This window comes from Phaethon lepturus, unplaced genomic scaffold (genome assembly GCF_000687285.1).
Source record: "Phaethon lepturus isolate BGI_N335 unplaced genomic scaffold, ASM68728v1 scaffold26376, whole genome shotgun sequence".
NCBI lineage: Eukaryota > Metazoa > Chordata > Aves > Phaethontiformes > Phaethontidae > Phaethon > Phaethon lepturus.
This window is the reverse complement of record NW_010548705.1, coordinates 23,549-37,698: the sequence shown is the minus strand read 5'-3', so window position 1 is coordinate 37,698 and position 14,150 is coordinate 23,549. Positions and strand designations below refer to the sequence as shown.

The window sequence follows — 14,150 nt, the reverse complement described above, 5'->3', positions numbered from 1 at the left end:
GGAGGTGCTATCTGTTGCCTCCCGGCGGTTTTGACCCGGCAGCAGGCGTTAGCGGTCTGCCGCGTTAAAGGCTTTTTGACTTCGGGTTCCTTAAAACGCATCGCGGTTGATGCTAGCACGGAGAAAGTCGACGATAGTGACGTTTTAAGTTGTATTCGTAACTCCAAGTTTATCCTTCAAGATGCATGAAGCAGGTCACAGTGCTTAGAATGAACGTTCACGCTGTTGCGATACTGTAGCCACAGTAGTTCGAACACTGGAAACCTTCAGGGTATTCTTCCCCGAGTGGTAGAAGCATTTTAAAGTGTAATTTAAATAGTGAAATTTTCCAAGTAAACAGCTAGTTGTGACAGGTTCCGAATCAGGTTTTGGAGACACTTTTTATCTTGCTGTGTCACAATAAATACAGAGAAAATCGCAACATAATCTGGCAAATACAGGTGTATCAAATGCAGCTGAAGAAGTTTAACACAGAGAGAGGCAGACTGCTGCGTACCACACACAGAGCCAAAATTCAAGCATTCAGTGTCGCATCCTGTGATCTGCCATCTTGATCAGCCAGATCCCTACTATCATTCTTGTCATTGACAGGCTACACCATTTTCTCTTCTTTCACGTTACTAGTACAGGACTTTCAGAGGTATTAATTCTTCTAGCATCTTCCTCCAGCTTCCCACTGTCTTACTGCTACAGTTTTTCTGTTTTCCATGAGCACTGTGGATTATCAACCTTGTGATTTCCTTTCCAGTTATCTGTGTTTTGCTTAATCCCTTCCCTTCAGTGCTCTTTGAAGTCCCTTTAATCCTTCTTCTTTTAGAGGGTTCTGCCCAGTACCACGTGATTTTTAATTTCAAGAGATTTTTCTTTTCTTTGGCCTTTGTATAAATAAACCTGAAGAAGTAGGGCCACAGAGAGCACACCAGGAACCCTGGATGCAGGAAGCCTCAGGTTTTTGTCTACTCTTAACAGTCATTGCTGGGTTAACTGGAGACATCGCTGACAGTGTACAGCCAACACAAGTCTTTTCACAGCTTCTCTGGTACACGCTGGTGCTGGCAGAGGCCGATATTCTCAAGTGAGATGAAGAGTTTGGAGTCATGCTTAAGAAAACAAGAACATTGCCCTTTGGTGAAGGGCAAATGGCAGGAAAAGAAAAAAAAAATTAAAAGAAAGAAAACATGAGCAAGACATTGGAGAATGAGGGAAAGTCTGTTGCTCGGGTCACATGAAACTAGCCTAACAATGTGAAATCATAAATGTAAGGGGAAAATCCTTCATTGGCACAGGGCTGGCCATGATACACTAAGAGGTTTTTACAGTCTCTTATTTCAGTTCTTGTATAACTCTGGGGAAATCAGAAGTCTCACAAAGCTCCTTTTCTTGCAGGAAATATCATGGGTAGGTGGTTGCCACTTCCAAGAGCTTCTCTGGATTCTTTTTAACTTAAGGCTCCACAGCTGTTTCAGGAACACAGGATTTCCACATTTAGCTAGAGACATTCAACACTTGTTTTGAGGGACTGCTGAGGCAGTTCTAGAAAACTATCCTGAGCAAAATAATTAAAACATTTTTGAAACATCCAGTGAATGTTATTTTGATGGATCTTCTGCAGTTCTAAACTAAACACATCAGTATCTTCAAGGAGAATCAAAAGGTGGTATTGCAGAAGGCAAATGAAGGACAAAGGGAGAGATGGTTGAGTGATTTAAGAAAAAGGCTAGGCGATAAAGAGATCTCAATTCTGTTTTTTGGCTAGCCACTGCCTCCTGCGCAGCCTTCAGCAAATTTCTTAATAGCTTAGTTTTTCTTATAAAGTGGAGGACGCAAAGTTTAAATGTATTTAAAATCATTAGAGCATTCCGAGAATGCTGCAAAGCATAGACACACCGAACCCCCCATCCTTTAGCGAGCTAACTGCCTAGGTAGCGAAAGCACAGTCTCTCTGCTCTATCCGAAGCGTTACCCGAACAATCGCGAGGCACAGTTTCAGCAAGCTGGTTGACACCGCCACTGACTGCGGTTTCACAGACATTCCAGGCATCTCCGAGGCGGCGGGATATCACCATCACCATCCATAGCCATGGTGCCCTTTTCGGCACCGTGGTCTGTACAGGCAGCGTCCCCCTCGTGACAAATGGCACAGAGCCAATACCAAGCCATACTGGGGGATTTTCTGGCGTCCTCCTGGACGGGTGGGTGGGCTGGACAAGACTTGGCAAGGGCTTGTGAGGTTGCTGCCAACATTTAACAAAGGAATCCTTTACACACATTCTTGCCTGATACGGCACCTTTTCAGCCTGCTCTGTAGCACTTGAAGGAAAAAAATGTCCACGTTTAATATGTAAATAAAAGTATTGATCCAGTAAAAAGGTCATTGCATTCATCCAAGGCAGATCACATTGCTTTCAGATAACTTTGTTTTTACAAGTTCGTAAGTTTTTCAAGAACAGCCTGCCATTTCATTCTGTGGCTGCATACCAAGACTAGGAAAATGGGGAACCAGGTCAATGATCAGCACTCAAAACACCAACATAGTATCAAGCTAATCAGATCATGGAATTCATCAGAGCGGACTTCATATCCTGCTAAAATATGACTGAATAGTGAAAACAAGGAAGAAACAGCACAGAGGGGAGGAAATCCAAGTATGCTATTCATAGAGACTACAATTAAATGATCAAAGATCTGTATTTTTACAGAGCAGTTAAGCCAGCTTTGACAGAATTAAAAATCCCCCATCAGAAAGAATCCCCAGGACAGCAGTGATAAATTAAAACCAACTGGAAAAGAGTAGTGGAAAGAGAATCTTAAATATTATCACTGATCAAACCCTCATCTCTCAACTTCCATCACAACTATTCATACAGCCTTTAATAAACTTGTGAACTTCTTGTGGATTCATTTCATTAAACACATTTAAGTTTTATTTTCAAGATTAAAGCCTGTAATTCTATTGCAACTGAAGAGGAGTATCAACTTAAAACCAGATTTCTAAAGCTGCATTTATGTAGCTTTAGCACACTTACAAGTATTTTAAGTATTTTACACATAAAATTCTGTAGATCTCAATGGTGCTTAGATGGAGTTAAGAGTGTGAAAGGAATTAGAATCCTAACAGGAAAGTTACATCTCTGCAAGTACCTGAAAAGAGCTGAGAGGTTCTTTAAGAAAATGCTCCGGTATTTCCACATGACCTACCAAAGGGAAGGAGCACTGGTATGCTGCCAAATTCCAAGAGAGCTGAGCAGTGATTAGAGTTTAACTCTGGCATCAGAGAGGAGACTTTTTTTGCCTTGAATTTCTCAAACTAAAAAATACTGAAGCTTTTTCTCAACTTTTCAGGGGGAGGGGATGGGGGGAACCACAAACCCCACCCCACCCTAAAAAGCTAATAAAGAACTTGCTTTAGGAAAACATCTGCTAGTTTTAAGTGCCTTAGTTCAGTAAATTGTCCATTTTCACAGTGTGGGAGTGTGGCATGCACACTTTGATTCTGCAACCAAGAACAGCATGGAAAGCAGGCAAATAATTTTGCTGAGTCAGAGTTAGGAATTAATACAACAGGAATAAGCTGCAAGTTCTGACATGGACTTTAAGTAGAGCGAAAATTGGACAGAATGGTGGGGAGTCATGCCATCAGTCAGAGATAACTGGTAGAGGATGACTGCTGCTGAACAGTGTGACAATCCCTGCTTCACCATGTCCAACTACAGCTGAAGTAGCACTGTGCAACCTCCCAGGGTAAGACCACTCAGCATAAAAGCACCTCAGGAACAGTAATGAGAACTGAATTCCTCAGCTAGGAGTCAAAGCACAGTAATACCAACAGGGGAAAGTATCAAGAGAAGCAGAGAGGAGAACAGAAAGAAACCAATTTGAAGGGCAACCTATAAAAGCTTCTTCCCCTTAACAGTGGAAGTTTCACAGGTTGACAGTATAGTGTCTGCTTCTCAAATCTGACGGTTTCGTCAGGGTACTTCAGGCACATACTGACACAGTGCAGCGAGTGACTCTCTTGTCTGGTTAAGAAAGTGCCCCTCTAATAACAGAAAGTGTTAGTGAATCCTACTCCTATCCTCCAGTTATACTATAACATTAGCCCATGCATACTTTCAACACCTTCCCCTGTATTCCAGCCATTATGCTTTGGAAAATAAACAGAGCAGCAGCTGCAGGCCTCGTAACCTTGTGTGACAGATTCCTCCAATATGAGCACCATGGCACAACCATCAGGTCTCACACCTGGGGGACCAGAAGGCTGAGGTGGCTGGAAGTCACCCCAGGACCTGTCCCAAGGAGCTGCATGGGGCTGGCTTCACCTAGGGGACAGGTAAAAGCATTACTCCTGGAATTTTGCCATCACTATCAGGAAACAGTATTTCTCCTTCAAAAACAAACCAACCAAAAGAAAAAAATCCCCAAAGAACCAAAACCAAGAAAGGCAACACTGCCAATAAAATGAGTTAGACCCTTACTTTGCAGACTTATGAACATGACTTCATATGCTATTAACAATGGGCCATTCACAGAGCAACTTTTTTTTTTTTTTTTCCCCCCACTTTAGGATTAGAGATTGACATCTCCTTCAGTATTGTCTGCTGGTCCAGTTTTTTGGTTTTTTTCCCCCTACTTCATCACTGACTCCTTTTTCACTTCCAAAAACTTTTAAGGACATCTGCAGTCTGTAAGTGCCAGAGCGGGGTTACCTTGCAGTCACAGCTGGGTTGAAGGGCAGCAGTCATTCTACATTGCAGGGAGGTGAAATTAATTTCTATAAAAAATAGAGGCAAAACCTCATATTCTTAAGAAAAGTGCCACTAGACCTTTAATGGTGCTGGGAACCAGCCAAGACTGTGGGTTGTATTTCTTTTGAAAGAATCCTGTATAATGAAGCACACTGAAAAATATGCAGAGAGACTGACAGCAGTGTTTATTTTATTCATGGCACTACATTTATTCGGGGAACGAGGGGAAAAAAGCCCTGAACTGAGGGGAAAAAAGGTAGTCTTCTCCCAATAATACTATAAAAACACACAGGCCTAGAACACAATGTCAGAAAACACTAGTTCCTTCTAACTGCACAGGTATGGTCAACACTGCCCCTGTGACATCCAGTATTTTTACAGCAAAACATGGAATGTGTAGGGTACAGCAGGCCTTTGGAGAGAAAGAGCTGATTTTTTATTTTTTGAGGAGGTGGGAAGCTGAAGGGGAGGATGAAAAAAATGTATAAACCATGTTTTATAAGCAAAGTTTTAAAGGTCTCTCAGCAGACTTAAAAAAAAAAAAAAGATGAAGTACACTCACTACATTCTTTCTTTCCATGGACGAAATGGGCCAGCGAAAACAACTGACCTCAACTGTTTTAATGCTGTGTTTGTTGTTACGTAACCAAACCAATCAGTCCCCTGCACTTCTGGTGGGGAATTGCAAATGTTAAGAAAAGTTCATTTTTTAATTATCCTTCTGAATTTGTTTTACTTACAGCTAAACTACAGTTTATTGCTAACATCAGCTAACATGACAGCAGTTCAAAGAGTATTCCTTTTTTTCAACAGCACTTAATTCCTCCATATGACAGAACTTCATATTCAGCTAATTTGGCTCATTCCCTTGCAGAGCATTTCTTTAGTTACATGGTTCTTCTACATGCAAGGGAAAGTTTTGGCCTTCTTTTCCCCCCGTCTTTCTTTTTCTAAACAGGAAAAATAATTTCAAGTCTTCCATCACTGGCTATAAACTCAAGGCAGGCATATGGCCCCAACTCTACAAAGCCATACAGAGCGGAACTAATAAATCCTGATTCCTTGCAGACTTATGTCTCCTCTTCCTACCTTCCCCACCTCACCCCTCCCACTGAGCCCAATGACCCAGCACCCTCCCGAGGGTCCCTTTTCACATACAGCAGGCTTAGCTCCTATTTATGTCCTTCAACTACTGCTAGAACAAAAGGAAGCAAGTGCTATGCCAGGTTCCATGTGTGCAGACCGACAGATTTTTGTTTGGCCTGTCTCGCCTATGAACTAGCCAAACTTACTTGGCAATCCCTACCCAAAGCAGAGGAAATCTTTGGATTTATCGTCTTCACTGAGCCACTAATTTTCATGCAACTGGTATTGTCAGCTATCTGTGAGACCCTTCTTGTTACTGAGGTTGGCCAAAAGACTACAGTTATTTTTGAAAAGGGGGTAGGACAGAGCACAAATGCAGAAGCAGAGGAAACGGTGCTAAAAATATTTTAAATATAACAGCATTCTTTTAATAGCTGTGTTGTACTTCTGTTCAGCTAAAAGGTGACTTGGACAGGTTTTGACAGGCTTTTGCTAAATTTGAAATACTCCAGATCATGCATGTTTCACTGGCAATTTCTCAGCCCAGCAAAACAGCATTGCAACCTAACGGTCAAAACACCCTAATACAGCTAGTTAAACAGTTGCTAATTATAATTGCTAATTATAGTTGCCTACTGACAATCCAGTATTTTTCTGGAGCATGTGTGCTTTTCCCAGGAAAATAAACCCGTGTGTAACAATTCAGGTTTAAAACATATGCAAAGTTCAGTATTAATTCGGTAACCCAAATCTCTTACATATATCAAAGCCCAATATACCACTTGCTTGTTTCAAAATCAGCCCATTACAACAGGAAGTAACAATTATTACCAAAGGATATTGCCAGCTGACAGCTGTTGAGTATTTGTGAGCTGAGTCACACAGTGAGATTACAGCAGAGAGATGAAAGTCCCTATCACTCTCCTTACTGACCTCCACACCTAGGGTAGATAAATCCAGTTCTGGCTTTGGCTAGAGGTACCAAGAGCTCTCCCCCTAGCCTTTTGCCTTTGTTTTGTATTTAAGAGTTTTTCTGTGCAGTCAGTGACTGATCTTTAATAAAATGGAATTTTTTCCTACTTCTCCCTTTCCGCCTATGGGCACAGTAACTTAAGTCTTCCAGATAATCTGAAAATCCTGAACATCTTCACTTTCTAATAATCTCCAAAGCACAGTCAGTATACCAAGTCCTTCATGGATAATCAATTGGTTCCTCTGGAAAAAACAAGAGGTTTTAATTTGATAGTACCTAGTTATTTACTAGCAATGTAAAGTAGTTTTTATTAACCAACCACAGCAAGTAACATCTCCACCTTTATCCCGCCTCTGAAGACATACATGATCAATATGGTCATTTAAACTTGAGTGCAACTTCCAAAGTTTGCTCTGCCACCGACGTGTGCTAACTCTGCGTTCAGATATAGACTTTAATTACCAGGCCTCTGCCTAGGCATGTATTACCCTCCCTCAACACATACCCACCATTCTTATTTGCACTGTGACCACGTTGTGAATTTGCTGGACCTGGCTCAGGCTTTTATGGCCCATCCCAGCCCGCCTTTGCAGTACAGTCAGAAGGCTGGTGTCAGACCAAAAACTTGGCTGGGCTCTTTCACAGAGCGAAATGGGCAACTTCAGGCAAGACAAAAATTGTAGCCAGTCACTTGGGCCAATGTATGCAAGTCATAGACACTCAGTCCTCTAGTCCCTCAGACCAGAAGTCTAGTGCACAACACGTAGAGTTGATCTGGTCCAAGCCTCAGTAGCCATCTCCATTATCTTTTCAGTGGTCTTATTCCCTCTGTTCTGTCAGCTAACTCATTTCATTCCCTCTCTAAAAGGAAAGTCCCTGTTTTTGGAATACTGTCAATCTGGTAAGCTGAGTGCCAGAGATTTACAATTACACGTTTCCTTTTCTCAAGAACTCCCAATATTTTACTGCACATTCTTGCGAGTATTCATGCAAGACTACTCCTAGCACCTTTTAGTTGCAACCACTTTCTGTCACATTTTGAAGGATTTTTTTTCTGTTTGTAAGCATTTGGCAAGTCCGAGAGAAGAATGACATTTTTACATGCGTCATAAAACTACACTATTGCATACAAACAAGTACCAACAGTTTCATTAGTGACTATTCATACTGAAAGATCAAACACTTTTCAAAGGCAGCTTGTGCAACCTAATTCAGCTTTCTTGTGCACTGATACAACTGTTTTAGTGCTGAACATTGCCAATTCAGCTTTTTTTCTGAAAGACAGGAACCAGAGTCTTAGTTAAGACAACTCAAAATTAGAAAGAAAAAAAAAAGCTTAACCCATATTAACAAAACTTCTATAACTAAATGAAACTGCTTTTGTTCGGGAAAAACTCAGCAAGTCACTCTCTGGAAGATACTTAAAAAAAAAAAAAAGAGTACCATCTGCCACACAAGAATTACTAAGGGAACATCACAAGCAATGTATATAGCATCTTGCAATGGCACATTAAGCAGCATTACCTACAGGCACTGATCCCAAGTCTGCCACCTTCTGGACTTGGAACATTTCATCTCCAGAAACCTTCAGCAAAACATAATTATAATTGATCATCAGGGAGAGGGAAGTCAAGAGTCTTCTTCAGATAAAAAGTTACAACTAGCAATGTTGATTCTGCCACATAGAAAGTCTGCAAACAAAGGCAATAGAGAAAATTAATTGTCTCCCTTGTTTACAACATTATCTTACAGACCTGCTGGACGCAATTATTAGCATGGTTTCAATATAACCCCCCTGGTAACTTGAAGTCTGTGACTACGAATACCGGAACACAAACCAAAGTGACTACCTATTTCAGAGGGCAACAGTGCTACGTATCAACTTACACTGACAAATCTTTTGCATCAGTCATTTCTAAACAATGTCAGCATCATGCTCTTGGATGCATTGCTATATTCAGCAAAAGAAATGTCTAAGGTGCTAATACAACTAATTTTTTTTTTTTTGAGCCAGTTTAAAGCAGTATTAGGTGCCCCATACTTAAGATTTGTGGAGACATGCATGATTTTGAAGCATTGTAACACCACATTTATACTACCACTTGTAAAGTGCTTCATTTGAGAAAACTAACTTCCTTGAGCTTTTTTTAAGCATTTGAATTTCAAGAGGCATTGATATACGTGCAAGTCAGAGCTTGCTTCATTTCACTTTTCCAGAGAAAAGCAAGCATGCTAGATCAGATTCTGCCCTCAGCTGCACTTCTGCAAGTCCCATTACGTGGAATGGCTGTTTACAAACTACCATTATATTTGACTGCAGAAATCTCAGATGTTTGTGAAACCAGAGCCATGTGGTGTCCCAAAGCATCAGTGCAGACTGTTGGCTTTCTTTATGATTTGTGCTTACATTATCTTCTCCACACAATCTGAGTGGATCAATCCTGCAAATTTGGGACCAGTGCTCTGCTTCGATAGAGTATTCCACAAAATATATTAGAAGGTATACATTATAGCCTGGGAAAATACACAAACGTTTCCCCATTCTTATGAACTATATTACTTTACATCAAAACCAGTTCTGCTGACATAACTGTTTATGTGAAAGCTACCATGAGCACTCCTCTCTGCAAACGTAGCTGTACCAACTGCGTTCTACTTAACACAAGGTGCATGCTCTAACTCCAGAGCGGAGTAGCATTAGCAAAGACTGGTACAAGAACTCCCAAGGAGGAGGTTGTCATTAAGGTACACAACTGTACAAGCCAACTTATTTCTCCTGTTCACAGAACTCACTAATATTCTGCTCCCACAGAAACAGCTCTAGAAGGGGATCTTAAAAACAACAAAAAAGCACAGCATAAAGCAGTCTGGATTCGTGTTTATTGAAGCCAGTAATTAAAGAAGTCCTCATTTTGCCAGCACTAGAAAGCAAGATTCCACATGACTGCATACTGCACCTGGTTAAAGCCATACAACTGGACTAAGGTTTGTTTCATACATTTGCAGTCCTAATTATAAGTTGGAAAAAAAACCCAATAAACTTAGTATACAGGACAGTGAACTTTCATTTACAGCATGTATATTGTTAAGTTCATGATGTACAGAGCAGTCACTTTCAACGTAGTTAAATTAAATAAAATACGAAATTCTGTTCCGTTTAAACAGTTTTTTTAAAATGCCGATAAAAAAAGTGCAAACTTAAAATCAAGCAGCATAACCACAGCATTTTTACGGAGGGCCAATCTTTAAACTTTTCTATTTGCTTCAAGTTGAATGCTTTCATCTTTTGTTTTCTTAGTTTGAACATAAACAGTAGATGCAGTCACTATAATGCATATAAATATAGTCATATAATAGTTTAAACCGTCTACCATACAAGTGTATCTGCAAACAAAATGAAGTTTCACTTGAAAATGTAAAGGCTGTTTGCAATTTGGCCTTTGGTTCCAATGCTTGAAGACACCAGAATAACAACTGTGCAGCTCACCAAAGTTGACAGACTTTGGCAACCACAGGATGCTACATTACTTACAACTTTCTTTCAATAAACTAGGAGCATTCACTTGCAATTAGAAACCGAAAATCTGTTTCTGTTTTGTCAGAAGCATCTTTCTGCAAAGCTGGTAAGTTGTCATACGTTATCAGTTTTGATCAATTTTTGTATATTTAACGTTTTTATAGAACTGGAAGGTACTTCGATTTTACGTTTTAGCCGTATTGCTACAGAAAGTGCTTATCAAGTTAGATGAGCAAAAAAATGCAGTTTCAGACTGAGGTTTTCAAACTACATCCCATTACGACCATACACTTTTTCAATCTACCTGTCGACTTTTTGATGTTTTAGTCTCCAATCTCAATTCTCAGTGTCAGGAGTACAGTGTGTAATTAATTACTGGTGTGGTAACTTGCAACTGGCACCCATTACACCAGGAAGTACCTCCATATTACCCATCAGCCATCCACAGTCTTAGTCTAATTGTTATCTAGACAACTGTATAACTTCAGGTCATACCGTTTATTAAAAAAAAGTAAAAAAAAAAAAGTATTTTCAACAAAAAAACTGGCACAAATAACATACTCATGTTAATGTTTGTCAAAGAGGCAAGTAAATACTCTTAGCTTTCTAGATAATGTTTAGACAGACTTACAAGAACAGCCTCTTGATGTAACATAGGATTTGAAGTTAACATCCAGTACTGTGTTAGTGGTCAATCTAATTCTGTATATTTAAGTAACAATATATATTAGGGAAGTTATATCCAGATATCAGATTTAGTACAACAAGTTCATATCAATAAAAAGTAAACTCTGCATAATTCAAATTGTGGTTTTTCCCTTCAGCGTTAAGAGCACAGAATATGCTTGGTATTTTTTAATTTATGGTAGTGTGTCATGTAAAACAAGCATACTGTATATAAAATCAAAGTGCCATTTCAGTAACCATAGCAGTTTTGTTTGTTTTTACAGAATGATGGTTTTATGTGACCATGGACAGAGCTCCATTAGAGCAACAGGGACAACCACAACCCATCTTTCCAAATGAAATGCTACATTAAAGAAAATACAAAACAAGTTATTGAGTGTGTTCATCACGTACACATTCCTTTTTTTTAGGTTAGCTTCAGAATTGGAGTTGGCTGCACCTGCAGCAAATGTGGCTGGAATTAGGACCTTGAAAGTTTTTGGTTTTTTAAAAACCTCCATAGGTGTAAGGCAGGAATCAATTTTAGCTTGGTAGCTAATATTTAGTTACAAAAAGTAAGGAAAAAAAATACTGAGAATATTTTGTAGCATATTTCATTATGGGAAAATGATACGTCACCCACCATTCTTCATAGGCTAGCCTCTTGGCATAAAAGAAGGCAGAAGCTATCAGAAAACAGGATTTAAAATTAAATACAAATGGTCAAACTACTGATTTTAAAATAAAACCAAACAGTGACTGTTTGTACTACAGTGCACAATAAGTTCAAGCACCTTCTAGAGACACAACAACACACTGTGCCAGGCACTTGGATCTAAACAAGTTATAGTTTCTCCCTTTGTCAGCTACACCAGAAAGGGCATCCACACTCTTAGACTTTTTTAAAAACTAAAACAAGATTTCTAACAAGAATAAATTCCCATGCTTAGTGTTTGGCCTGGAATTCTCCAATGTAAAGTAGTCTTTTTAAAAAGTAATTATTTTACCCTCCATGAAACACAGGGTTTAACATTGCTCCTCTCCAGTCAATCCAACATTCCAGTTTCTCACTGTCCCAAATCTTTTTCCCCTTTCAGGGCTCCATTCCCTACCTAGGCTTCTTTCACCTAATGAATGCTCTGTTACAACACCACCACCACCTTTCCAAGAATATAATGCATTTGCAAACATACAAGTAGCCAATTCCAGTAACTCTGAAACAGGATTTCATTTCTCTTTCTTGCCTTGTGTGCAGTCAGTAGTATTTTAGTAAGAATTCTCCATTTTGCTTCTCTGTCTTCTTCACAACAGGAAATGCAGCTGCACCTGCTTACCTCCAAAACCAAAAGAATTGCCCTATATAAACTCTAAATGGTTATCTTATACAGAGGGATTTTATATGCAAACTTCCTGAATGTGCACTTTTTACTGGGACAAGGCAATGATGTGGTAAGCTCACTTCCCCTGCCCCAAGAAAACTGATAGCATCTGCCACAGCAGAAAATTCCTGGTCTTATCAGATCAATATACATAGTTATTTGGTCATTTACATATGCTTTTTTTATGCGCTATCAAGCTTCATTCTCTGTTGGAGGAGAGTTTGTTACCACCATAGAGTCTGGCTTGCGAGTCATCCTATCCAATTCCTCTTGAACATTTGTCAAAACTGTTTTTTGTCCTAAAAAGAAAAAGGACAAAGTTAAAGCAATCCAATTTCAATGAAATGTTTTAACCGATGAGTACAAGTATTAATAAAATCACTTTTACATGACAACATATTACTTAATTTCTCATTATTTCACTACCTACCAAAGAACACAGAGCCTGACACAATGCAAGGTAATGTCTACATAAAGTCTCATAAATACTAAGGTTTGATTCACTTTAAAAAGATGAAATGATGAATTATACAGCAGCATAAAGCACAATAATATCTGTGATATATTTTACAGCAACTAACACTTCAAAAACAACCACATTTAGAATTTTCTATAGCAGTTGACTGTACACAATTCTTAGTATTGATAGCAAGGACTTCGTTTAACTCAGATTTTAGCCACAAGTTTTCCAAGGTACACAGGCCACCTGCTACAAAAATCACTTTTGTTTGGTTACACTTATACTTGCTGCATTTTAATATTAAACAACTAACAGGAAGAATTCTTTTATGTCTGCAGACAATGTTTCCCTTAAAAAAAGGGACATGAATTGCATATTCATGTAATATCTCAGAGCAGTCATTTCAAAGGACTTCTTCAATTGGAAACAGACATACTGAAGTATTTCATGGAAAGGCGTATCTTACATTTTTATAATAGACTCAAAACCTTTTAACAATTATCTAACTGAACCATCAGTTTAATTCTCTCATTCTGAAAATTATAAACCCACAGACAAATTAATCACTAAAATTGGAACAATGTATTCTAATGGTTAGAGCATGCAAGCATTTAAGATTAAAAGCTATATTTTTAGACAAATAGTAGATTATATAACCATGTACAGCTTCCTTACATAGCCAAAGAATTTAACAAGCATCTGTTTTCCAGCTCAAATGTGTGTGAAATATTAGGTGGATTTTTTCCAGGGTACATGCTGAAAACATTAAGAAGGCAAGATTTGACTGTTAGAGATTTAAGTGTTTTTTCCAAAGTACAAAGACATAACTAAATTAAAAGGTTACCTTTAATCACTATAAAAGTTTTAGATTTAAACACTAGTTGTAAGCCTCAGTACTCTTAATAGCATCTATTCAAAGCATAAGTATTTAAACAAAATTTAAAAATTAGTGCATTAACTGTAATGTAACTTACAATACAAAACACTTTACATGTAGACTAATGGTACCTTGGAGTTAAAAAACCCTAAACCCTAAAACAATAAAAACCACACAAAATTCTTGCTCAAACAAAATAGTTCTGAACGAAAACGGTGGCTTTTCTTTTTTGCTAGATGAACTGTATCCTTAAGCCTCCAAAATAATACCAAGCAGCTGTCTCCTGCAAGTACCTCATACCAGACAGGAAAAACATTGCCAAGCTGTTCAATGATACGTAGGTTTACATACTCCCCTTTAGCACCATCATAGGTGAACACTTTTCAAATGAGAAAAAATACAAGGAGCTGTTTTTAAGAAGATAAAAATTTCCCCTGTTATAGATTA

General features: G+C 38.8%; 1 protein-coding gene across 1 annotated transcript in view; it reads right to left on the bottom strand.

Annotated features, from left to right (window-relative positions):
• Positions 1 to 11,893: 11,893 nt before the first annotated feature.
• Positions 11,894 to 14,150, bottom strand: part of DYNC1LI2 (dynein, cytoplasmic 1, light intermediate chain 2) — a gene marked incomplete at its 5' end in the record, with an annotated part of 25,270 nt that continues 23,013 nt past the window's right edge. Inside the window, one exon of the mRNA XM_010290068.1 lies at positions 11,894 to 12,665. Coding sequence (XP_010288370.1) covers positions 12,559 to 12,665 — 107 coding nt within the window. The remainder of the gene's footprint in view (positions 12,666 to 14,150) is intronic.